The sequence below is a fragment of the Dendrobates tinctorius genome, unplaced genomic scaffold, assembly GCF_039654945.1.
Source record: "Dendrobates tinctorius isolate UK_male_01 unplaced genomic scaffold, ASM3965494v1 ptg000171l, whole genome shotgun sequence".
Lineage (NCBI taxonomy): Eukaryota > Metazoa > Chordata > Amphibia > Anura > Dendrobatidae > Dendrobates > Dendrobates tinctorius.
The window spans coordinates 20,455,406-20,482,187 of record NW_027361838.1 but is presented as its reverse complement, the minus strand read 5'-3'; the positions used below and the strand labels follow the sequence as shown (position 1 = coordinate 20,482,187).

At 43.1% G+C, this 26,782-nt stretch overlaps 2 protein-coding genes across 5 annotated transcripts in view; both read right to left on the bottom strand.

Annotated features, from left to right (window-relative positions):
- Nucleotides 1-26,782, bottom strand: part of MTCL1 (microtubule crosslinking factor 1) — a 214,989-nt gene that overhangs the window by 112,651 nt on the left and 75,556 nt on the right. For all 4 annotated transcript variants that reach the window (XM_073550944.1, XM_073550945.1, XM_073550947.1 and 1 more), the window contains exon 3: nt 26,420-26,578. In XM_073550944.1, coding sequence (XP_073407045.1) covers nt 26,420-26,578 — 159 coding nt within the window. The remainder of the gene's footprint in view (nt 1-26,419; nt 26,579-26,782) is intronic.
- On the bottom strand, nt 13,301-15,020 carry LOC141053755 (uncharacterized). The gene is made up of 2 exons (XM_073550802.1): nt 14,348-15,020; nt 13,301-14,186 (listed from the first exon to the last, which is right to left on the bottom strand). Exons 1-2 carry the CDS (start codon nt 14,941-14,943, stop codon nt 13,301-13,303), a joined length of 1,482 nt encoding a protein of 493 aa, XP_073406903.1. The 5' UTR covers nt 14,944-15,020.

Sequence of the window (26,782 nt, the reverse complement as noted above, 5' to 3'; positions counted from 1 at the left end):
CAAAGGTTTCCATATCTAGGGATCGCTGGGAGGGCCAAACTGTCGGACCCCAGCGATCAGAAAGGTATCCCCTATAATGTGGATACTGCATAACTATTAAAGAATCATTTCTAAAATAAAAATATAAGAACAACAGTGCTATATAATGATAATACACGGGCACAATTACATTTCCTGGAATTGTTCTGTCACTATATGAATTGTCAGAGGGGTACGTGACATCACTCATAGTATGACATCATAAGTAGCTTTGTATGTAAATATCCAATGGTTAGCTTTATCAATCCAGACGTCATAAGTACCTTTTATATGACCTTACAGCTGATTAGGTCTATGACGTCACTGACAGCCGATTTGGTATATGACATCACTGACAGCCGATTTGGTATATGACATCACTGACAGCAGATTTGGTCTGTGACGTCACTGACAGCTGATTTGGTATATGACATCACTGACAGCCGATTTGGTCTGTGACGTCACTGACAGCAGATTTGGTCTACGAAGTCACTGACAGCCGATTTCGTATATGACATCACTGACAGCCGATTTTGTCTGTGACGTCACTGACAGCCGATTTGGTATATGACATCACTGACAGCCGATTTGGTATATGACATCACTGACAGCAGATTTGGTCTGTGACGTCACTGACAGCTGATTTGGTATATGACATCACTGACAGCCGATTTGGTCTGTGACGTCACTGACAGCAGATTTGGTCTACGAAGTCACTGACAGCCGATTTGGTATATGACATCACTGACAGCCGATTTTGTCTGTGACGTCACTGACAGCCAATTTGGTATATGACATCACTGACAGCCAATTTGGTATATGACATCACTGACAGCAGATTTGGTCTGTGACGTCACTGACAGCAGATTTGGTCTATGACATCATTTACAATTAGCTTGGCATCTGACAACAAAGATGTGACATCATTTGATTCTGATAAGTTTTTAATACAGAGATATATACCCAGTAGTCTAGTAGAAAACACAGACATAATGGAGCTTTACTTGCTAATAAATGCGATGACAAACTTCAGCTATCGCCATACTAACCAGTCTTTATTTTTGGAACCATATAATTTTACAAGATAAATTACAGTGGTGTCATTGTAGGAGCCGCCCTTGTTATCCCCCATAAGCAATCTGACAAAATAAGGAGAGAAGGCAGTAAAGAACTTCATATTCTGCCAAAAAATCTCTATAAATATAATGTCTGTAATGGACATCAGGTTTTATTTCCTGACAGCCACTGATGTATTACTGATACACTGTGAAATCCAATGCTAAGACTTTACTGGAGTATTGCTATGCAGTTTCATTATCTGCATAGGTTTAGCGAAGGTGATCCTGAAAATACATAAAGTTCACCCTCTAACACCATTCTTGTTGTTTTCTTCATTGATTTTATCTTATATTAATGGTCCACAATTTTCTACTGTAAATGCTGAATGATCATAAAGTTAGAATTTAATATACCATAAATCGGTAATTAAAGGGAATCTGTCACTCCTTTTTTTGAATATGAGCTGCCGGCGCCGAAACCAGAGGCTTATCTACAGCATTCTGTAATGCTGTAGTTAAGCCCCCGATGTAACCTGAAAAAGTAGAAAAAAAGAGTTAGATTATACTCACCCCGCCGTCTGGTCTGCTCCGGCGCCTCCCATATTCATACGATGCCATCCTCTTCTTTCCTTCCTGTCGTAGCTCCTGCACAGGCGCACTGCTCTGCCCTGTTGAGGGCAGAGCAGAGTCCTGCAGTGCGCAGGTTCCAGGAAAGGTCCGGCGACTGCGCACTACAGTATTCTGCTCTGCCCTCAACAGGGCAGAGAAGTGCGCCTGCGCCGGAGCCACAACAGGAAAGAAAGAAGAGGACGGCATCGTATGAAGATGGGAGGCGCCGGACCGCAACACCCATCGGACCAAGACCGGACCGCCCCTGGGTGAGTATAATATAACTCTACAGAATGCTGTAGATAAGCCCCTGATGTCGGTGTGGGCAGCTCATATTTGAAAAAAGGGGTGAGATTCCCTTTAAAAACCACCAATATGAAAAAGGAAACAATAGTATCCTTTCAAAGTAAAGTGTTAGGCTACATTCCAATGATGAGCTTTTGGTGTGTTTTTTTTAATGTTGCGTATTTTTGCTGCGTCAAAAACTCAGCATCTTACAATTCCAGCACAACGGATGGGATTTATACAGAACTCCTGCCCACTGTGCTTTTATTCTACTCGGTGTCAACTGAGCTGTGGTGTGTGATTCAAATCCGCAGCATGCCAATGTCTCTTCTGGGTACACTGAGTTTTATAAGCCGATTTCTCATAGACTTACATTAGATGCAGAAAATCTACAAGTAAAAAACAAACTTAAGTTCTTCATGTGTTTCCCACGGCAGGATCACATCAAAACTGCATGTAATGAAGCGTATCAATAAACAGGAAGAATCAAGTCCAAAGCAGCTTCATTTAAAGCATGAGACACCAGAAAGAGACAAAAAAACGCATGTTGAAACAAAACGCACACGAAAACGCAATGAAAAAACGCACGTAACCTAATTTAAACAAGTCTTGCAAAAATTCTGCAGCATCAACCTCTCAGCAAAAGCTCCTTGTGGGAATGTAGCCTAAGGGTATTGGCAAACGGTGCATTTTTTATGCAATTTTTTTTAAAAGCTTCTTTTTACAGTAACAGCAAAAGCTATGAGATTTCACTTGCTTGTTTTTTTTTTTCTTGACAATGCGAAAGCTGCAGCGTTTCTAAAATCTGCAGCATGTCACTTCTTTCTGTGTTTTTAAGCACCCATTAAAAGTAATGACATAGTGCAAAAACGCAACTAGGTGATAATGCACTGTTTTTGGTGAATAAAATTAACTTTATTAAGCTTGAACTGTAGACAAAATCAGGAGTTTTGAACACAGCCTTTTCACTTTCAAGAGCGCAGGTTTTGGCTGCCGGAAAAAAATGCTGCAAAAACGCGACATGTGAACATAGCCTAAGGGTATGTGCACAAGCTGCGGATTAGCCTGCGGATTTTTCCACGAGGATTTGGCTTAATCCGCAAGTAAGTCCGCAGGTAAAATGACCTGCATTTTACCTGCGGATTTAGCGCGGATTAGCCTGCGGATTTCCCTTGCGTTTTGACACCTGCGGATTCCTAGAATGGAGCAGGTGTCAAAACCCTGCGGATCTGCACAAAAGAATTGAGATGCTGTGGATTTAAATCCGCAGAAAATCCGTGTGGAAGAATCCGCAGCATGTACACAGCGTTTTTAATTTCTCATATACTTTAATGGTACTGTACAACGCAGCAGAATCCGCAACGTGTGCACAGACCCTGAATGTTTGCTGCTTATTTTGTTTTTTCTGCACAGTTTTGCCACAAAAACTAAGGGTGTGTGCACACGTTGCGAATTCTGCTGCGGATCCGAAGCGGATTTAGCCCTGTGGATCTAGCCCTGCTTCTGCTGCGTTGTACAGTACCTTTAAAGTCAATGGAAAACGCAGTGCACATGCTGCAGATTTTTCTGCGTGGATTAGCTGCAGATTGAAATCCACAGCATGTCAATTCTTTGTGTGGAATCCGCAGCGTTTTGACACCTGCTCCATTAGAGAAATCCGCAGGTGTCAAAATGCAGGGGAAATCCACAGGCTAAACCGCACTAAATCCACAAGTAAAACGCAGGTCATTTTACCCGCGGATTTAGCCAAATCCGTGCGGAAAAATCCTCAGGACAATCCGCACCGCGTGCACATACCCTAAGGGTTTCCCATTTCCAGCAAAGTGAGCGAGATTTCTGACGCTTGCTGCACATATTTATTTTTTTACCTGCAGATTTAAAGCCGTTTCAAGTTTGCAGCATGTCAATTCTTTTAGGGTTTTTCACCCATTCCAATGCATGGGAAAAATATGCAAGTAAAAAAACACATGAAAAACGAAAGTGGGAAAAAAAAAAAAAATCGGCAAAAGCATGCATATCTTACACTGATTTTTTTCTGCCAAAACACTCGTTTTTGGTGCACAAATGCCTGCAGCAAATTCTTAATGTGTGCATATAACTTAGTTTTCTGATTAAGGCTGGGGTCACACTTGCGAGAAACTCGCACGAGTCTCGTGTCTCAATACCTGGCAGCAGCACTTGGGACCGGAGTTGTGCGGCTGCATGTACAGTATTTCTATGCAGCTGAGCGCTCTGGTCTGCGTGGCGGCGGCAGTGCCGGGTATTGCTGGGAGAGACCGTGCGAGTTTCTCGCAACTGTGACCCCAGCCTAAGGGTATCAGTAGTGTCCTGCTCCGCACCTTACTTATGAAGGGTCCTCTAAAGAGGGGTTTTACAGGTCACCTCCCTGGCGTATATGTAGTACTGTCATGATCTGCCCGGTCGTCTGATATGATAGGATCTATAAGAGGGAAGAATCCTGTTATGTAGATGACTGGATAGATTATGACATTCCTATTCTGGGTATGAAGCGGGAACCAGAATTGGGAAAATGAAAAATTCAGATAAGCAGCTCAATTCAGCTTTCCTGCCCCACATAGGTCGGTGCACAGACAAGACCTCATACAGGTAAAAAGCAGAGAAACCTGTAATTTGGGTAGAAATGACATCACTGATCCTCCACATCGAGCACTGTATTCTCACCGGATTAAGGCTTGCAGTTCTTGTATACAGTGGGGCAAAAAAGTATTTAGTCAGTCAGCAATAGTGCAAGTTCCACCACTTAAAAAGATGAGAGGCGTCTGTAATTTACATCATAGGTAGACCTCAACTATGGGAGACAAACTGAGAAAAAAAAATCCAGAAAATCACATTGTCTGTTTTTTTTTCATTTTATTTGCATATTATGGTGGAAAATAAGTATTTGGTCAGAAACAAGCAATCAAGATTTCTGGCTCTCACAGACCTGTAACTTCTTCTTTAAGAGTCTCCTCTTTCCTCCACTCATTACCTGTAGTAATGGCACCTGTTTAAACTTGTTATCAGTATAAAAAGACACCTGTGCACACCCTCAAACAGTCTGACTCCAAACTCTACTATGGTGAAGACCAAAGAGCTGTCAAAGGACACCAGAAACAAAATTGTAGCCCTGCACCAGGCTGGGAAGACTGAATCTGCAATAGCCAACCAGCTTGGAGTGAAGAAATCAACTGTGGGAGCAATAATTAGAAAATGGAAGACATACAAGACCACTGATAATCTCCCTCGATCTGGTGCTCCACGCAAAATCCCACCCCGTGGGGTCAGAATGATCACAAGAACGGTGAGCAAAAATCCCAGAACCACGCGGGGGGACCTAGTGAATGAACTGCAGAGAGCTGGGACCAATGTAACAAGGCCTACCATAAGTAACACACTACGCCACCATGGACTCAGATCCTGCAGTGCCAGACGTGTCCCACTGCTTAAGCCTGTACATGTCCGGGCCCGTCTGAAGTTTGCTAGAGAGCATTTGGATGACCCAGAGGAGTTTTGGGAGAATGTCCTATGGTCTGATGAAACCAAACTGGAACTGTTTGGTAGAAACACAACTTGTCGTGTTTGGAGGAAAAAGAATACTGAGTTGCATCCATCAAACACCATACCTACTGTAAAGCATGGTGGTGGAAACATCATGCTTTGGGGCTGTTTCTCTGCAAAGGGGCCAGGACGACTGATCCGGGTACATGAAAGAATGAATGGGGCCATGTATCGTGAGATTTTGAGTGCAAACCTCCTTCCATCAGCAAGGGCATTGATGATGAAACGTGGCTGGGTCTTTCAACATGACAATGATCCAAAGCACACCGCCAGGGCAACGAAGGAGTGGCTTCGTAAGAAGCATTTCAAGGTCCTGGAGTGGCCTAGCCAGTCTCCAGATCTCAACCCTATAGAAAACCTTTGGAGGGAGTTGAAAGTCCGTGTTGCCAAGCGAAAATCCAAAAACATCACTGCTCTAGAGGAGATCTGCATGGAGGAATGGGCCAACATACCAGCAACAGTGTGTGGCAACCTTGTGAAGACTTACAGAAAACGTTTGACCTCTGTCATTGCCAACAAAGGATATATCACAAAGTATTGAGATGAAATTTTGTTTCTGACCAAATACTTATTTTCCACCATAATATGCAAATAAAATGAAAAAAAAAACAGACAATGTGATTTTCTGGATTTTTTTTTCTCAGTTTGTCTCCCATAGTTGAGGTCTACCTATGATGTAAATTACAGACGCCTCTCATCTTTTTAAGTGGTGGAACTTGCACTATTGCTGACTGACTAAATACTTTTTTGCCCCACTGTATGTGAAGCGACGAACAAGACAGACCGATTTTTCAGAGCAATTCATTTTCAATAAGCAGCCACTTTCTATGACGAATGTTGGTCTTACACTATGGCTATTATTTAAGTGCAGTCTAATAATGCTGTCAAACATTTCAGCGCTGCCGCTCGCATACCCCCTCCTACTGATTGTGAGCTCCATTCAGCAGTCGGAGAAGATGACACAATCTGCTCTTGCCAAGAAACTACAGTGGAATTTCTACTGTCCCTCCTGCTCAGCCAGCTCCCTGGCATATTGCATTAGACGCTGATAATGGGAAATGACAAGACCTTCTCGTTTTTAGCTTTATGCGAAAAAAGCAAAGTGATACAAAAATGAGCCGGCTATAATATTCTGCCGTCTTCACACAATGCGAGCAAGGACCCAGCAACAAGACGAGGCTGAACACTACATTTGTAACAAGTAGAAAACACAATCGGCGTCACCGAGGTCATCATAACAAATTATGGAACAGTAAAAAAAACATAGTATCATAGTTAGCAAGGCCAAAAAAAGACATTTGTCCATCTAGCTCAGCCTATATTCTATCAGAATAAATCCCCAGATCTACGTCCTTCTAAAGAACCTAATAACTGTAAGATACAATATTGTTACACTCCAGGAAGACATCCAGGCCTCTCTTGAACCCGTCGACTGAGTTCGCCATCACCACCTCCTCAGGCAGGGAATTCTCACTGCCCTATCAGGAAAGAATCCTCTTCTATGTTGGTGGAAAAACCCTCTCTCCTCCAGACGTAGAGAATGCCCCCTTGTGACCGTCACATTCCTTGGAATAAACAGATCCTCGGAGAGATATTTGTAGTGTCCCCTTATATACTTATACATGGTTATTAGATCGCCCCTCAGTCGTCTTTTTTCTAGACTAAATAATCCTAATTTTGCTAATCTCTGAGTATTGTAGTTCCCCCATCCCCTTTATTAATTTTGTTGCCCGGCTTTGTACTCGCTCTAGTTCCATTATATCCTTCCTGAGCACCGGTGCCCAAAACTGTACACAGTACTCCATATGCGGTCTAACCAGGGATTTGTACAGAGGCAGTATAATGCTCTCATCATGTGTATCCAGACCTCTTTTAATGCATCCAGTGATCCTGTTTGCCTTGGCAGCCGCTGCCTGGCACTGGCTACTCCAGGTAAGTTTATCATTAACTAGAATCCCCAAATCCTTCTCCATGTCAGATTTACCCAGTGGTTTCCCGTTCAGTGTGTAATGGTGATATTGATTCCTTCTTCCCATGTGTATAACCTTACATTAATCAATGTTAAACCGCATCTGCCACCTTTCGGCCCAAATTTCCAACTTATCCATATCCATCTGTAGCAGAATGCTATCTTCTGTTGTATTGACTGCTTTGAATAGTTTTGTATCATCTGCAAATATCGATATTTTACTGTGTAATCAGATCGTTAATAAATATGTTGAAGAGAATAGGTCCCAATACCGACCCCTGCGGTACCCCACTGGTCACAGCGACCCAGTTAGAGACTATACCATTTATGTCCAGCCTTTCTGCCTGCTTCTTCCCTAAGTAGTTCTTGCATAATTTGGAGGTGTGCTTTGGGTCATTGTTCTGTTGTAGGATGAAATTGGCTCCAATCAAGCGCTGTCCACAGGGTATGGCATGGCGTTGCAAAATGGATTGATAGCCTTTAGTGATGAGTGAAAATGCTCGCCACTACTCGTTACTAGCCTGAATATCAGTGTACTCTGTGTCCTTGACGAGCACCGAGAATTTCCGGGATTACTCGGCGGGAACTCGGGTCTCCACCCAGCTTTTTTGGCGGACTTTACAGACCCAATCATGATGCAGGGATTGTCTGCCAGGCAATGAAACGCTGCAGCCATCTTTGTTGTGGTCGTGCAGTGATTGGCGGGCCACACAACATCATCAGGGGTATAAGAGACCGGACGCCGCCCTGCTCGGCCCATTCAGCTCCGGATTTAGCTAGGGTAGGGAAAGCTGCTGCCGATATAAGGTCAGAATTGGGGATTTATTAGTTAGTCCTTCTAAGGACTAATTGGGGAGTATATAGGTTCCAGTGTTAGGCTGGTTTCACATTTGCGTTTTTTAGCGCTGGAAAAAAACGCATACGTGCGCATGCGATTTTTCCCCTATATTTAACATGGGTGCGCATACCTGCGCACTTGTAAGCGCATGTATGCGATTTTCATGCGCTGCGTTTTTTTGGGGTGTGCGTTGGTATTTTCCAGACGCTGCATGTTGCATTTTTTGGCCCTTGAAAAAATCGCATGCGCACGTATGCGCACGTTTTGCGCTAAAAATGGCCATTATAGCCTATGGATGCGCATACGTGCGCACTGGCATGCGCAGGTATGCGCTTTTTTAGCGCAGCGTTTTTTGGGTGGTGTCCACTTTTTATCCTAGTTAGAATCTTCTAAAGTCCAAAAAAAAAAGGCTATATAAAGGAGGTGCCTGCCAAAACTCTGCCACTACTACACTAGACAGATTGAAGAGCAGACATTCAACCAAGAACCCATTATATCAGCGAAGAATGTGAGTATATTACATTATATGCCTGTCCTTTTAAATTATGTATGTACTAATGATTTTTATTATTTTTACATGCAGTATGTCTTCAGAATCGGAGTATTCCCCATCGCGGCAGGAATTGGCGCAAGCAGACCGTGAGGTGATTATTTTCGTGCATCTGGTAAGTATATCTGCTGCTTCTCCAAATCTCTTACGTTTTTTTCAACTTTCAGACATCGTCATCATCATCTGCGGACGGGAATAGTGAGGGCGAACAGCAGGAGCAGCGAAGCCAATTCCCGGTGGTTATACGTAATGTAAGTATCAAATGATTTGTAATGTTTTTTTTTTTTTTTTATCTTCTATTTTTACTCTTTTTTTTGTTTCTTTTTTTGTAACTTTTTAGTCAATTTAAATTTGATTATTCTAATGAATGTGTTTTGTCTAGGTTCCACAACGGGATGAAGACGTCTACCTGGATAATGAGCAGCTCATCAGCCTGGTCCAGGAGCGTTCGCCGTTGTGGGACAGCCGTGACCGGCTGTACAAGGACAATGTGGTGACACGGCGGCTATGGAATGAGGTGGCCGCAGCGTTGATGGATGGCTGGGACAGCGCCACAGCATCCGCCAAAAAGGCGTTTAGTGAGTATTTCCCTGCTCTGTATTGTGCCGCAGTGACTGTTGTCCTTGACGGCACTGTTGGGTTTCGTGCTAGGCGTATTCTAGCAGGAAACCCAACAGTGTCATCGTGGTCTACAGTGACTGCTTTGAGTATTGTATTGCTACATTGTGCCGCAGTGACTGTTGTCCTTGACGGCACTGTTGGGTTTCGTGCTAGGCGTATTCTAGCAGGAAACCCAACAGTGTCATCGTGGTCTACAGTGACTGCTTTGAGTATTGTATTGCTACATTGTGCCGCAGTGACTGTTGTCCTTGACGGCACTGTTGGGTTTCGTGCTAGGCGTATTCTAGCAGGAAACCCAACAGTGTCATCGTGGTCTACAGTGACTGCTTTGAGTATTGTATTGCTACATTGTGCCGCAGTGACTGTTGTCCTTGACGGCACTGTTGGGTTTCGTGCTAGGCGTATTCTAGCAGGAAACCCAACAGTGTCATCGTGGTCTACAGTGACTGCTTTGAGTATTGTATTGCTACATTGTGCCGCAGTGACTGTTGTCCTTGACGGCACTGTTGGGTTTCGTGCTAGGCGTATTCTAGCAGGAAACCCAACAGTGTCATCGTGGTCTACAGTGACTGCTTTGAGTATTGTATTGCTACATTGTGCCGCAGTGACTGTTGTCCTTGACGGCACTGTTGGGTTTCGTGCTAGGTGTATTCTAGCAGGAAACCCAACAGTGTCATCGGGGTGTACAGTGACTGCTTTGAGTATTGTATTGCTAAATTGTGAAGCAGTGACTGTTGTACTTGACGGCACTGTTTTTTTTTATCAACAGTGGACAAAGTCCGAACACGTTGGCGTTCGATCAAGGACCGCTTCAACAGTGATGTTCGTGCTGAGGGCCAGGTTCGCAGTGGATCTGCGTCAAGGACCAGAACTAGATACCGTCACTATCACGCGTTGCAGTTCCTAAGACCGGTCCTTGCCACAAGATCGTAAGTATTATACATTTTGGGTTTTTATTTTTATTAATCTGTGTTTTTCTAATCCACAGCTGATGCTTCTTGTAAAGGCATGGTAGTAATGATTTTCCTTTCTTCCACAGCACCTGGAGCAGCACCCTGCAACCTGGCCCTGGAGCGGTCCTTCGTCGGACGTCCTCTGACCCGTCCCAGCCATCCGACAGCCAGGAAGCACCTTGCAGGTCCCACACACACACAGCTGGTGACCAGGAAGCTGGGCCATCAGGTGTTCCCCTGTCCCAGGTCTCTGCCACTGGTTATGCGGGCACTACCCGCCAGCGGCAGAGGGCCTTGGACAGGAATGTCTTGCCCGAGTTTATGCATTTGAGCGAGACATTTAATTCCAGCCTCAAGTCACTGTCCGACAGAGTTGAAAGCGGTTTTGCACTGATGGAACGTGGTTTTAACCACTTTGAACACCGCTTCAATTCTGTAGAACAGCGCCTTGACCGTCTGGAGGCCGACCTCAACAGACCAGCACACCATTTTTTTAGTAAGATTGAAAAGGGCATGGCGGAACACCTTAGTCCTGATCAACAGCTGAATGTGCTGCAGGCCTGCAACAATGCTTTCTTGCAGGCTATGCAGCATAATCGGTACGGTCAGCAGTCAGTGGTGTCCTTTCCACCTGTGCCACCATTGACTCGCTTCACCTCACTACCGACTTGTGCTGCATACCACTGCACGGACACCTCTCTTCAAAGGCTGGACACCCACCGTTACACCACCACAAGTCTGAGTGCAGCTGGTCACTTCACCGACACCACCATGGCAAGCGCTGCTCCTGTCTGGAGCACCACCGCCAATCCCATGCATGCGTGGAGCTCAGCCACCACTAGGCAAACATGGAACAGCCCTGCCGCTACAACAACATGTAGTAGCCCTGCCACCACCACTCTGCAAACCTGGGCCATCACTGCCGCCACCAGTCCTCCTGCAAGGACGAGCACTGACCAAGAAGAGCAGCATCAGCCACCTCAGCAGCAGCAGCCAACTCAGCAGCCGCCACCTCAGCAGCAGCAGCCACCTCAGCAGCAGCCGCCACCTCAGCAGCAGCAGCAACCACCTCAGCAGCAGCCGCCACCTCAGCAGCAGCAGCAACCACCTCAGCAGCAGCAACCACCTCAGCAGCAGCTGCCACCTCAGCAGCAGCCGCCACCTCAGCAGCAGCAGCCATACCAGCAGACGGGGGACCTACATTCCATATTTGCCCCTACTTCAAGGCGAAATCAATCAAGGCGGGCATTGGGCCAAAGTCGGTCCAGGCACACAAGCCTACGGCGACATGCCATTACAACTAATGTAACTGAACAGATTTCCTCTCCTACAAGTGTTCCAAGTTTAATTCCCTTAACTGGACTACCTTCCCCCACAAGTTTTGTTGCCCCTTCCCCTCAAACACCGTCTTCAACTGCAAGTGTTGCATATTCCCTGCACACCCCCAAATTGAAACCATCTGCCCCCAAACGCCGTAAAAAATAATTTTTAAATTTTTTTTTTGTGATAAAAAATAAATTTACATTTGTGGTTCACCATTAATAAGTTTCATTAATGTTGTTTGCGCCGCTCACACACACTGATGGGTAAATACATGTTAAAAACCAACCCAAGGGCTAGTATAGTCATATGTGAAATAACATGGACTAGTATAGTCATTCAAAGGCCTAGTGTAATAACTCTAGTTTTACCAAATAGAATCTGGTTTCATGAAAAACAAACTGTTGAAACTTGTCTAAAAAATAAGTTTCTTTCTAGTTTCACCAGTTTGTTTTTGGTGAAACAAGATGCTAGTTGTTAAAAATCGAGTTATTACAGTAGGCCTTGGTATGACTATACTAGGCCGTGGTATTTCACATATACTACTAGCCCCAAGGCCTAGTATACTCATATTTGAAATACCACGGCCTAGTATAGTCATTCCAAGGCCTAGTGTAATAACTCTAGTTTTACAAAATAGAATCTGGTTTCATGAAAAACAAACTGTTGAAACTTGTCTAAAAAATAAGTTTCTTTCTAGTTTCACCAGTTTGTTTTTGGTGAAACAAGATGCTAGTTGTTAAAAATCGAGTTATTACAGTAGGCCTTGGTATGACTATACTAGGCCGTGGTATTTCACATATACTACTAGCCCCAAGGCCTAGTATACTCATATTTGAAATACCACGGCCTAGTATAGTCATTCCAAGGCCTAGTGTAATAACTCTAGTTTTACAAAATAGAATCTGGTTTCATGAAAAACAAACTGTTGAAACTTGTCTAAAAAATAAGTTTCTTTCTAGTTTCACCAGTTTGTTTTTGGTGAAACAAGATGCTAGTTGTTAAAAATCGAGTTATTACAGTAGGCCTTGGTATGACTATACTAGGCCGTGGTATTTCACATATTACTATACTACTAGCCCCAAGGCCTAGTATACTCATATTTGAAATACCACGGCCTAGTATAGTCATTCAAAGGCCTAGTGTAATAACTTTTAATGGAGCAGATTACATTCATCCACTCAATGCTGACTTGTATTCCCCATGGACTTTCATTGGGGTTGGGTTTTGAGTGTTGTGTTTTGAGAAAATCACATACTTTGTTTTAAACTATTTGCACAATTTTATCTTGAAAAAAAATGGTTTCCTGATTCATGGCCTGCAGCTTTGCTCATTCCAATATATTTAACGCAGACTAGCAATGCTGCATTTTAACTCGTATGTGTATTTACCTGCCCAGGTGTGTGAACATAACAAAATTCAGTTATACATGGGAAGTTTTTTAATTAATCGGAGTTTAAAAAATATAGTGCACTCAGTAATGGTATCAAATAAGGATTTTTATTACCATAAACAACAACATTACACCATTTCATCTTGCCAGTGCACCCGTCCTACATCAGAAATAAAGTAGGCCGCAAATTTGTCCCTCATTTGGCCAACTTCAACGGATGACCTGAGAGTGTGCTGAGTGAATTCAGGCAATGGGTTAGGAGCATCATCGTCCAGTTCAAAGGTCGGGTGCTCTTTAGCCATCACAAAGTTATGTAGAACCACACAGGCCTTCACCACCTCATCGACTGTTTCAAGTTTAAGATTAATGGCCGTGCCCAGAATTCGCCATCTGGAAACAAGAATCCCAAAAGCACACTCGACAGTTCTTCTGGCCCTGGTCAGCCTGTAATTAAAAATTTTTTTGGTGTGGTCCAAGTCCCGGCTGGAGTAGGGTTTCAGTAAGTTTCCGCACATTTGAAAAGCCTCATCGCCAACCATTACAAAGGGCAGTGGCGGAGCTTCGGTGTGAGGAAGAGGCCGTGGCATAGGGAAATTAAATTGGTTGCCATACAACCTCCGGCCCATGTCTGAGTTTTTAAAAGCCTGCGAGTCATTACCACGGCCAAATGCTCCAATGTCCACTGCTACAAACATACATCCGGCATCCGCAATTGCAATGAGTACTATTGAAAAGTACTTTTTGTAATTATAGTACTCAGATCCCGTTCTTTGGGGTTTGATGATCCGTATGTGTTTCCCATCAACAGCTCCCAAACAGTTGGGAAAATTGCATACTGTCCAGAATTTGTCAGCAATTTCCATCCACTTTTCAGCGGTGGGCAGGGGCATAAATTCTGGGCAAAGAACATTCCAGAGAGCCCGGCAGGTGTCAGCAACAATTCCAGACAAGGTAGAGATTCCAATACGGTACTGGAAGTGTAGTGAGGATAGGGTTTCTCCAGTCGCCAGGAATCTGTGAACAGACAAAGAAGTAAAATTAATATTTATGTATATTATTTTTAAAAACTATAAAAAAAATATTAGTACATTCACGAAAACTAATTACCCAAGGTTTTGAATACTAAATTTACAAAAAAAAACATCAGACCACACCCCTTTGTTTTTAAAACATACCGTAATGTCACCAGTAGCCGTTCCTCAGGAGGAATCGCACGACGGAGCTGTGTGTCCTGTCTCCGGATGGATTGTTGGACACGAGCAAGCAAATCCATGAAACTTTCGTGGGACATCCGGATATAATCAGTAAATTTCTCCGGGTTTGCACGTAGCTCGCTGTAGAGGGTGTGGTATGCCCCACGGCTCTCCCGGAGTTCAACAATCGGATGTATCCACAAACGCCGCCGTCTTCGCTGCCTCTCTCTCTTCCTTTGTTCATGGCAAGCAACTGCATACGCCTGAGCCATCGCGATGTCCAAATCCAAGTTGAAGTGAAAACTCTTCCAGCGCAGATCCATGGTCACGAGAAGAATCAAGCAAATGTGAAGAATACTGTAGACAGGGTGTATATATATTAACATACCACACCCACAATGAAGTCCCATTGGTCTTGTGTGTTGTTGAATGGTTGTTTTTTCTTTTTTGTGGGGTTTTTCCAAAATCTGTAAAAAAACGCAAACGCACAAAAAACGCATACAAACGCGCAAAAACGCTGCGTTTTTTTCCTGCATGCGCATTAAAATGCTGGAAAAAAACGCAGCGTTTGTATGCATTTGTATGCGTTTTTTTAATGCGTTTTTTTGCGGGAAAAACGCGCTGCAAAAAAAAGCAAGTGTGAAACTAGCCTTAGGCAGGTAGGGTAGTGTACGTCGCTGTATATACATCAGGGCAAGGCCTGCAGGCACTGTATGTGTGTATATAGATCATTGCATACATCAAGAGTGTCCAATCCCTTCCTGTGGTCTGCTGCTGCTGCTACCTGTGGGATATACTGGCCGTTTATACCTAGCCCCAGGTGTATTTGGCTGAAATTTTTTTTGGCCAGGGCTAATAGAGATTTTTTTTATTGCAAAGCAATCCAGAGACCCTTTTTTTTCCTCCATTGCTTTTTGACACTGCACAATACAGCCAGATCCTTTACATGAAACGGCGTGAAAATCCAGCAATTTTAAAGGGGACCCAAAAATCCCTTTTGTGCAGAGAAATATTTATTTTTATGTGGTATGGTTGAGTAGATTTTTATTTTGAATGTCTTACACAATTTCTTGACACTATTTTGTTGAACCCCACAAAAAAAACATACAGGCCATATATATATTACAGTGTGGTATATCTTTTGTCCTTGATGTCACTGTAGTGTTTATGAATCTCATAAAAGTTGCATAAAAAACGCTGCAGTCGACAAGTTCACTTTATGACATTTTGTAAAATTTCTTCCCTTATGCTGCTATAGTAAAATGCATCACACTAATGATGACCATGTAGTAAACACAAGGCACCACTTAATGGTATATACAATAAAAATATTCTTTATTTGAAAATAATTAAAAACCTATATAAACAAGGTGCTGAATGAATGAATGGGGACACACTCGCCATAGACTCACCACAAACCAATGCTGTCTAACCGCAATACAACAAATTTCACAATATGATAACAATCACAGAGGACCACAATGCCCTATCATGAATAAATAATTAGCCTAAAAAAGAGGCATACATATAAAAAGGACTGTGCATCCACTTCTCACAACTTAAATGCTGGCCTGTGCCAATACTATACTGTGAATGGATTTAAAAAGATGTATGAATGTACATACCAGCGGTAGAACGGTGGTGAACCCTGGATGTCCCCTCTGCCCAAATGCACGTTTCGCACAGCTTCTTCGGGAGTCCTTCTTGTGGTCCTCTGTGATTGTTATCACATTGTGAAATTTGTTGTATTGCGTTAAAGCCCCCGTCACACATAGCGATCTTGCTAGCGAGATCGCTGCTGAGTCACAATTTTTGTGACGCAACAGCGATCTCACCAGCGAGATCGCAGTGTGTGACACTGATCGGCGACCGGCCCCCCTGCAGGTATCGCTGATCGTTGTTGGAATGCCCTGGACATTTCTTTGATCGCTGGTCTCCCGCTGGCCAGCACGCATTGCTGCATGTGACAGGTGGGAGACCAGCGATCAGCGCGCTGGTAACTAAGGTAAACATCGGGTTTCTAAGCAGCGCGCGTCACTTAGAAACCCGATGTGTACCTTAGTTACCAGCGCGCTGATGCAGGGAGCTGGTAACCAAGGTAAACATCAGGTTTCTAAGTGACGCGCGCTGCTTAGAAACCTGATGTGTACCTTGGTTACCAGCTCCCTGCATCAGGCGCTGGTAACTAACGTGCTCGGCGTCGCTGGTGCTGATCGCTGGTGAAGCTCTGTTTGACAGCTCACCAGCGATCATGTAGCGACACACCAGCGATCCAGACAAGTTGATATCGTTGTCGGGATCACTGGTGAGTCGCTATGTGTGACGGGGCCCTTAGACAGCATTGGTTTGTGGTGAGTCTATGGCGAATGTGTCCCCATTCATTCATTCAGCACCTTGTTTATATATGATTTTAATTATCTACAAATAAAGAATATTTTTATTGTATATACCATTCAGTGGTGCCTTGTGTTTACTACATGGTCATCATTAGTGATTCATTCTGCCTGTGGTATATAGTACCCACATTGTTATGGGAATATGAGATTCATGAGCATTTTTGTGTATTAATTATAGTAAAATGCACCAGTTTTTCTGTCCAGATGGAAAATGTGCTGGGTATGTATACACCTTGTGCGCACAATACCTTAAGGCTACGCTCCCACAATGAGCTTTTGGTGAGTTTGTTTTTACGCTGTGTATTTTTGAAAAAATGCAAGTAAGCTACTTTTACTTAATGGGTGCAGAAAATCTGCAGCATGAAAAACTCACCAAACGCTCATTGTGGGAACATAGCCTTAGGCTCTGTGCACACGATGCGGATTCTGCTGCGGATCCGCAGCAGAACTGCAGGTGATGTACAGTACCATTCTAGCCTATGGAAAATTGAAACCGCTGTGCAGACGGTGCAGATTTTTCCACGCGGTTTTGCCTGCGGTTTCAAATCCGCAGAAAGAATTGACATGTCATTCTTTCTGCGGATTCCGCTGTGGTTTGCCATCTCCTCCATTGTGGAGGTGATAAACCGCAGGGCAAAGCCGCAGGCCAATCCGCAGGTAAACCGCAGGTCTTTTGACCTGCGGATTTACCTGCGGATTGTGCAAAATCCGCGCGGAAAAATCCGCGGGTGAATCCGCACCGTGTGCACATAGCCTTAATGTGTCAGTTAAAAACAGATGAAACAAGGATGGAACATTGAAGTACAAAGTCTGCCTATGTGTGTCATCTTGCTTTACAGGATCCCCATAGACTTTAATGACCGAATCTGATCTACAAAACAGAAGAGAATAGGACATGTACACCTGACACAGACCAGAAACCCCGATCTGTACTTAATACTGATGTGTGTATGGCTCAATGATGATCTATGGGTCAGTGCGCTGTCCAATACGAAAATGGTGATTACCGCAACACAACACAATCCTCTGCCTGGCCTTCAGGACTCCTGACCTGGGCGTACAGCTGTATAGAAATACCTGCTGTCTGACTACATCCTCATTAATACTACTTCATATGTAATTACACAGTCCCTGCTCTCAATAAAACAAGAGAAAAAGAAATAAAAATATCTAGTGGTTATTTTTATAACCACTACTGCATGCAATTGCATGCTCCAGGGCTCGCTCACCGGACCGCGGATTCTCTAATGCGACAGAATTGAATCAATGATGTTATTGACACTCCAGTCATACTGTGATCTGAGCTTGATCAGAGTGTGAGCCAATTCTTCTCCATTCTGTGAGTCCACGGAAATCGGACTGCACTTGGAATGTCATCTGAGTGCAGTCCAATTTATTTCCACGCATTAATAGACTTGAATGGTTGCATGCCGTCTGATTTGTGCTGTGGTATGAGAAAAAAATTACAGCTCAGCACTGCTCCATAGTATAATATTGGTCCGAGTGCTATCTGATGAAACACAAGACAGCACTTGACCAATGTATACACTCGTGTGAGCGAGCCCTTAAGGTCATTCCCAGCTTTACAAATGTTTTGTTGTGTCAATACACAGAAAATAAGTAATAAACAATCTTTGAACATTTTCTGTATATGGCTCCTGTGCAGAATGAAATGTCTCCATGTTAGCAGACTACAAGCAAACTCTCTGTAATTTGATCCTGCAGGTATACTCCCAACAGTACACTTTACTAAGGGCTCTTTCAGAAGTCAGTGTCTTAGGTACGTGTGATGACAGTTTTCACACTTACCAGAGACATTTACACGCTTAGTCCCATTCAAGGGAATGAGTCTGTGCACGTCAGTGTGTTTCCACAGACCGTGTGTCCGTGAGCAAAATATGCTGACATGTCCATTTTTTAACAGCAGCACGAGCCGTAAAATGATCATCACATGTGCATACGCATAAAACACACATGGATGTCATCTGTGTGACACGTACTGTCGCCTGGGAATCAGTGGTACAGTTTGCGCTGTTCCCTGGCGCTGGATGCTGAAGACAACTCATATCACTGTCCCCTGCTGGCGCTGTAATCAGCACTAGCAGAAGGCAATGTTGAGAGTATCTTCAACTGTAAATAGCGAAAGCAGACGGTGGCTGATGGGAGTATTCCCACCTGCGCTATAAATAAATACATTTTTTTTTTAAATGCTGTGGGGTCTTAATGACGTCACTGCCGGTCATTGACGCTGCGCTTGCAGCAGCTCATTCATCAGTGGTTCTCAGACTGGATGGTCGCATCTTGGCACCGTCCAGGTTGAAAACTGTCTATTCCCAGACATGGATTATGGCGTGGAACAGAATGACGGAGAGGTGAGGGATATTGTGTTTTTGGTTATTATTTTATTACAGGAGACGAGGGCTTCTAGGGAATGGGCGTTAGAAGACTATAACTGTGTTTGTTATTTTTAAATAAAATAGGAAAAAGTGTGTTTTGCTTTATTTCAAATAAAAGACTTTATTCTGGCTGTGTGTTTGTTTACCTTCTCCATTACTAAGCTGTGGGCTTGATGTCACCAGACAATACAAAGGTGACATCAACCCCACAAATATGAACCCCACTTGCCATCGCCACAGGTCAAGTGAGAAAAGTCAAGCAACGAGCCAGAACTGGGGCATCTAATAGATGCGTATTTTCTGGGGCAGCTCCGAGCTGCTATTTTTAGACTGGGGGAAGCAATATACATGGCCCCTTACCAGCCTGAGAATACCAGCTCCCAGCGGTCTGCTTTAGCTTGGCTGGTTGTCAAAAGTGGGTGGGGACCCCACATCATATTTTTAAATTATTTATTTTATTTAAATAATTAAGAAATATGGTGTGGAGACCCATCTATTCTTGATAACCAACCTTGCTAAAGCTGAGGGTTGCAGCCCGTTGCTGTCAGTTTTGTCTGGCTGGTTATCAAAAATACATGGGAACCCCACGTCTTTTTTTTTTTTTCATGTATTTATTTGTAGCACATTGTTGCACCCCATGATTTTTTTTACATTGAAAATTAAGAAATATGATCATGAAAACATATTTTACAGGAAATTACTAAAAATGCAATACTCAATTTAATGTGCAATGGAAGCTCATGACTTGACGAGTCGCCAAGGCCGTATGTTTTGATTATAAATAATGAGAGCTGTCAGCTGTGGAGTGCGCCTCCATCGTAGACAACACACTTTTCTTCTTTTCTCTTTATGGTAGCCCTGATCCATTCACTCTTTTAACAAAACCATTTAAACTATTCATAGCAAATCCCTGTGCAGCTGCTCCCCTGCATTTAATCCTTCTGGAGCTTTGTGCTCTTCAGCAGGGTTGCCCCAACTCTATGTGAAGCCCAGCCAGGCAGCCGTCTGTAGGGTTCTTGGCAATATAAGCAGCATGAGTCCAACACAAAGAAACACAAAGTAACTTCTAGCAGCTGTGCCTCAGTGGAAGATAATGCTATTTTTTAATGTCTTTGTAGGAAACGGCTGGAGCAATACATTTTCTCTGTTTCCCATTGATAACTAGACAACTGTCTGATATACTGCAACGACTGAATGTAGCTTTATCCTTTAAATATGTAGATATTAAATTAAAGTGGGTTTTACAAGATGGCCAAATGGGAATATTTCCTTCCAAAAGAACTGTTTTAGAAAGCTACACTGGCATTTTAACTAAAAAATCCATTATAAACATATTTTTATTAAAGGGAATCTATCACCAGATTTTTGCTACGTACTCTGAGTGCAGCATGAGGTGACCCCGATTCCAGTGATGTGTCACTTACTGGCCTGCTTAGAGGGGCTGTGGAGTCGGTAAGCCAAACAAACGACTCTGACTCTTCAAATTTCCCTGACTCCGACTGCACTGGTCAATACTGAGCATGTACATAAAGTGCAGTACAGATTCATCTCCACTAAAAGTCCAGATCCTTAGATCAGGAACAGAACATTTATAGGACTTTTCAGAACTTTCCCAAACTCTTATGAAAATTTATCGCACATCCTGCATTGTACTACTGTACCCAATTTATTATATATTTTAGGAGTTGGAATCGGTCCATTTTATACCAACTCCACCAAAATGGACACCGACTCCACAGTCCTGCTGCTTAGGGCAGTTTTTATAAAATCACTGTTTTATCAGCAGCAGATTATCATTACAGAACTAGTTAACCTGCTGACAGGTAATCAGCCACGCCTCCCCCTCCAATGATTGGCAGCTTTCTGCATATGCACAGTTTAGACAGATATCTGCCAATCAGTGTTGTGGGAGGGGTTATGCAGCATTCAGCTTATCCTCCAAGTCCGGTGCCGTCTCTGCAGCTTGCCCGCTCCGTTGTTTGTCTACAGTGTTGACGTCACCTCGACAGCCAATCACTGAGCTCAGCAGCTCTGCCCATGTAGACAGCAGGAGCCACTGAGCTCAGTGATTGGCTGAAGCACTGCTACACCCGGGTCAGCGGCAGAGGCACAGCGCTGGAGGCGGTGAGGGTAAATAATACTCAGTTTGTTTTTAGAAATGCTGCAGCATATAACAGAAAGTTTTCAGGAACGGCAACAACTCCTTTAGTCTACGTTCCCACCATGAGCTTTTGGTGAGTTTTTGATGTTGCAGAATTTCCACACCATTTCTGCACCCAATAAGCAAATTAGGTTACTTGCGGTTTTTCATTAAGTGCGTTTTTTTTCTTTTTGTTACAAGTGTTTTTATCACTGCTTTTTTGGTCTGTTTTATTTTATCGGTCAAATTTTAAATAAAGCTGCTTTGTTTTTGATAGTTCCTGAAATTTGGCTTTGACAAAACTTTTATTGATACAGTCATGTGCACATTACATGCACTTTTGATGTGTTTCCACAACACGGAAATGAACTAAAAACTAATGTATGGTTTTTACCTGCTTCTAATGCAAATTTATTGGAAAAATCTGCACATAAAACTCAGCAGACTTGCAATTTTGCAGATCTGACACACACACCGCAGCTCGCTTTACCCTGAGTTTATTTATTTTACTCATTTATATAGCCATTTACAGACATTATCATCACTGTCCCCGATGGGGCTCACAATCTACATTCCCTATCAGTATTGTCTTTGGAGTGTAGGAGGAAACCGGAGGACACCCACAGAAACACGGGGAGAACATACAAACTCCTTGCAGAAGCTGTCCTTGGTGGGATTTGAACCTAGGACCCCAGCGCTGCAGTACTAACCACTGAGCCACCGTGCCACTCTACAACATAAGTCGCATCCACTTTGCTGGAACTGTAACATGCTGCATTTTATTTACGCAGCATCAAAAACTCATTGTGGGCGCACAACCTTTAATATAACAGTGACTGATCCATGAGTTAAAATGCAAATATTACTGTGACTTGCAGGTAACTTCAATGTTTCCCTATGGAAAAAAAAGTGGCAAATGACCTCATGTAAACTACAAAGAAATCTGACAAGGTTCTGTGCATCCATAGACTAAACAATTTAGGGGTTAATTGCAGTCATTCAATTCAACGATACTTCTCTATAAAATGTGGTCATAAATATAGACAGGGTGAAAAGACTATACGGTAGAATAAAGAACGGTCTGTGGAGGTGACCCACCGGGGTCAGCGATTCTTTCCCATTAGCATCTAGGTCCCTGATACACTTGATTCCACCTGCTGGGCTTTACATTGTGATTACACAGTCGGGGCTCATTCTCAGGGGCTTTTGGAATAGCAGCAGCTGCAAGATACGACCATTGATAACCTCCTGTCATCTACTTTGTGTGGCTGCAATCTGCCAGTGCTGCATAATAATCCGCTGCCGACTGGTGATGGAAGACGCTGAGCAAGGTGCAGTACTACACTGACGGTCAGCACAGCCGCCACGTCCGTGGGTCACACTGCACACAGTAGATCCCTGCCCGCTCCACGTGTCCCCATACAGAAGGGCTTTATCCGTCACTCCAGACATGTCTGTGATGAGAAACCCTCTTAGGCCGGAGTCACACTACAGCGAGATATGGCCAAGTCTCGCAGGTTAAAACCAAGCTCTTGCACCGACACTCTAGAGCGGAGCGTGCAGCTCCATGTATTGCTGTGCGGCTGCACGCTCCGCTCCGGAGTGTCGGCGCCAGAGCTTGGTTTTAACCTGCGAGACTCGGCCGTATCTCGCTGTGTGTGATCCCGGCCTTATAAGAAACAATGCTCCTTAACACAAATGTTTATATATTGGAGAAAACTAGAATTACAATATTAATATTAATCACGGGAAAAGGTGAAAACAAAAATCACCAATCACCATTCCGTCATTGTTTCTTTGGGTTTTATTTCTGGGGCTTTTATTGTGCGGTAAAACTGACTTGACAAGTTGATCCTCCAGGCCAGTACAAACACGGCGATCCCAAAGAAAATGTAAGTTTTTAAATCATTTTAGTGGCTAAAATAACCCTGCACTGTGTAAAAAGAAAAAAATAAACTAATTGGTTTGTCGCCATATTCTGACACCTGCAACGGTTTCATTTTTTCATTCTTTTTTTTTTTTTGCACACTGAGCTATTAATTTTAATGGTATTAATTTAGAGACAAATAATGTTTTCATCGCTTCTTTGCATTTTTTGTGGAGGTGCAGGAATAAAAAACAATGCAATTTTGGGGGTTCCATTTTTTATGACATTTACTCAATGGGTTAAATAATTAATATTTTAGTAGTCTACTTTTACAGCTGTGACAATATCGAATATTATTATTTTTTATTTGTTTTATTTCTTCATTTTTAACTGGAAAAAAAGCAAAGTGGGCGATTCTGATGTTTTTTGTCAATCCTTTTAATATTTCGTTTGGGTTTCACATGAGCTTTCCCATGAGTACCAAGATGGCAGCCAGCCATGGCAACTCACCGACATCCCACAATAAAACATTTACACTGCTGCCATATTGGCAACAGAGACTATTTGGGCAACTTGAGCAAACAATATCAATGTGAGGCTTCTGAGAAGTCAATGACCCATTCATGGGAAGGTGTCCGCAGAAAATGACCTATTGTATAAATCAGCTAGTTGTGTCACATGTACACTATTTAAAAAAAAAATAATTTAGCATTTTTTCTTCATATCACAATCCTTATTAAAAAATAAAAGCAAAATTGTTACTCTTGCAAGTTTCACACTGGCCACTAGGGATTTTTTTAGACTCATGTTTTCTGTTAATTCAGGAAGAGTTTACAGCAAGTTCTTTGTCATCGGTTCTTTGTATACAGCTGATAACACAGGATCCACCAATCACAATAGGTGATGTCACTGCTGATCCCTCTCCTCTCACAATTAACTTTGCACACGCTCCCTAGATGCTTCAGACAAAAGATAGGGACAGTTCATTGCAGCTAATGTACATGTGTTGTTTCTTAAAACAACAGCAAGTATAAAAAACACCCAGCAGCCAAAAAATCGCAAAATTTCTATTTTTAATAAAGGATGATGGAATATAAAAAAGAACAAAACAAATAAAACTTTTTTTCTAATACATTTTACACAAAAGCATAATTTAAAAATAGGTCATTTTCTGATGATACATTTCTTTAATGAATAGATCTGAAAGGTCTTATGGCTGGTATGGCTGACCATTTTTCTTTTTTTTTCTTGTTTTCGTTTTTGCCTCTCTGCTTTTCAGCAGTCAGAACTTTTTTACTTTTTCACTTACTATGGTGGTCAAAGGATTTGTTTTATGCAGGACAAATTGCATTATTTTTCAGTGCTAGTTTGCAAATGTAAATTATTCAATAATTTTTTTTTTTCTGCAACGCAAATATAGAAAAAAAGCTATTTTTTTATTTACTTTCTTTGCTTACATTTATACTGCTTTACACCAAAAAAATATTGAATATTTAGGTTATTATGGTCATGTGGACACCAAATAAATGTATGATGAAGAAGAAAAAGAAACACATTAACTGGAGTCTGCGCACACTCAATGTATTAGAAATGACAAAAAAATAAATACATTTATGGAAATATATAGTGATACAAATACCGTTAAAAACAATAAAATAAACAAGCTAGTAACAAGTCCCCAAAGTGGGAAATCAACTGCAGCCTATCCATATATCCAGGTTCTGTATGGCTTGAGTGCCGAATAAAGTTTTTCATCTTCATTTTGGTGTGCCACATCCTCCTTTTTGCTCCTATCCATATAATAATAGACACTATCCTACTCCTAATATGTGTTCTGACAACTACTTGGCACTAAAATAAATATAGAAAATATATAAAATCAATGTGAAAGGAGATTATCAACAACAAACAATACCATATGATCGAAAACAGATACTGAAGTGCAAATGAAGGAAATCGGAGGGCTGCTGGGATGTAAAAACCCCAATATGGTGTAGGATGGATAAATGTCCAATATATGTAGGATTTTTTTTGCATGCAATAATATGTATTTTATATTAAGTAATCAGATTTTTGCTCAATTTTTTTCAGATGGAGAGTTTTCATTTTTAACATTTATTGAGAGAGAGTGGGGAAGGTGAGGAAGACGGAGGTGGAAAAGAGAGATCTCTGGAGTTCTGTGGATTTTTTTTTGTTAGGCTGGTTTCACATTAGCGCATTTTCAGCGCGCGCACGGCCGGGGGTAGCTCCGCCCCCGAGCCGGCTCTCTGCCCGGCGTGCCCGCCCCTTGCTTGTAGCGCCGCCTACTAGCGGACAGCGGCGCCTGCGATCGGCGCACCCTATCTTTAGCATAGGGTGCGCAGATCGTGCGCAGGCCATGCGCTAGTTGCGCTTTGACCTGCGCTGCGCACTTTTGACGGTGCGCCGTGCGCGCCAAAATCCGAAAAGTTTGATTTTGGCGTGCACGGCGCACCGTCAAAAGTGCGCAGCGCAGGTCAAAGCGCAACTAGCGCACGACCTGCGCACGATCTGCGCACCCTATGCTAAAGATAGGGTGCGCCGATCGCAGGCGCCGCTGTCCGCTAGTAGGCGGCGCTACAAGCAAGGGGCGGGCACGCCGGGCAGAGAGCCGGCTCGGGGGCGGAGCTACCCCCGGCCGTGCGCGCGCTGAAAATGCGCTAATGTGAAACCAGCCTTATTCTGCATAACAGGGCATCCAGAAGAGGCCAAATAACAGGGAAAGCAGCCCCCTGCTGAGTCACTGCCAGAGCTGATCTGCAAGGTGATTGCTGCTCGATCGCCTGATCCTATAGAGGGATTTGTACTGCTCATTTTCACTACATAGAACTTGCTGAGAACTATGTAGCTGTCAAAAGAAACCTTGTCTTCTGGATTCCCCAGGTGTGTCTGACAGCTGTGCACCTGATCTTTGGGAGCTTTAACCCCTGGCCTTACATTTCTAATAGATTGGGGTTAGAGCTAAAAGTCACATCCAATATGACTTCCGTTGGCGAAGTACAAATGGCCGTGACAGCCGAATACAAAAAGATGTACCAAAAAAGAACCATAAGTGGAGAAAGATACCGCAATCTAAAAAGCAGTGCATGTTGTTAGTTCTATATTTTACTATGCACGTTCAGCTAAAAACATTATGTGAGGAGCCCCCCCAACACAGATGTTCTGTTAGCAGAGTTTCTAGTGCTAGGTCTTAAAAGGACATGGTGGAAGCTCTTGGCGCAGCACAGAAGATCTTACCTCTTTTGCTCTTTCCAGCTCGTTGTGTAATGCCTGTTTGGTCACCTCCATTTCAATGATTTGCTGACGTAAAATTTCATTTTCATCTTCGGCTTTAATTCGCTTCACCTCCACATTTTCCAGCTCATGGTGCAATCTGACAGATACATCTTTGGCTACCTGTTACCACACAGACACAAATGATCAGTAAATGAATGTGAGGCCTACAGAATATTCAGCAAGTAAAAAACTGTGCAGTGTCTGATCCTATGCTCAGTGATCTAATATAGGGAGGGGTGTACCGCCCATAGCGGCAGACCACACGACTCAGTGGGGGGCTGATGGAGCCATTATACTGAGTGGGATGGTGCGGTACCATCATAA

Excerpts from the sequence above, each read along its gene's own strand:
- LOC141053755 (XM_073550802.1), bottom strand. The coding sequence starts at position 14,943 with ATGCATACAAACGCTGCGTTTTTTTCCAGCATTTTAATGCGCATGCAG. Across the intron at positions 14,187-14,347 it reads CGGCTACTGGTGACATTACG|ATTCCTGGCGACTGGAGAAA; the intron begins GTATGTTTTAAA and ends GTCTGTTCACAG.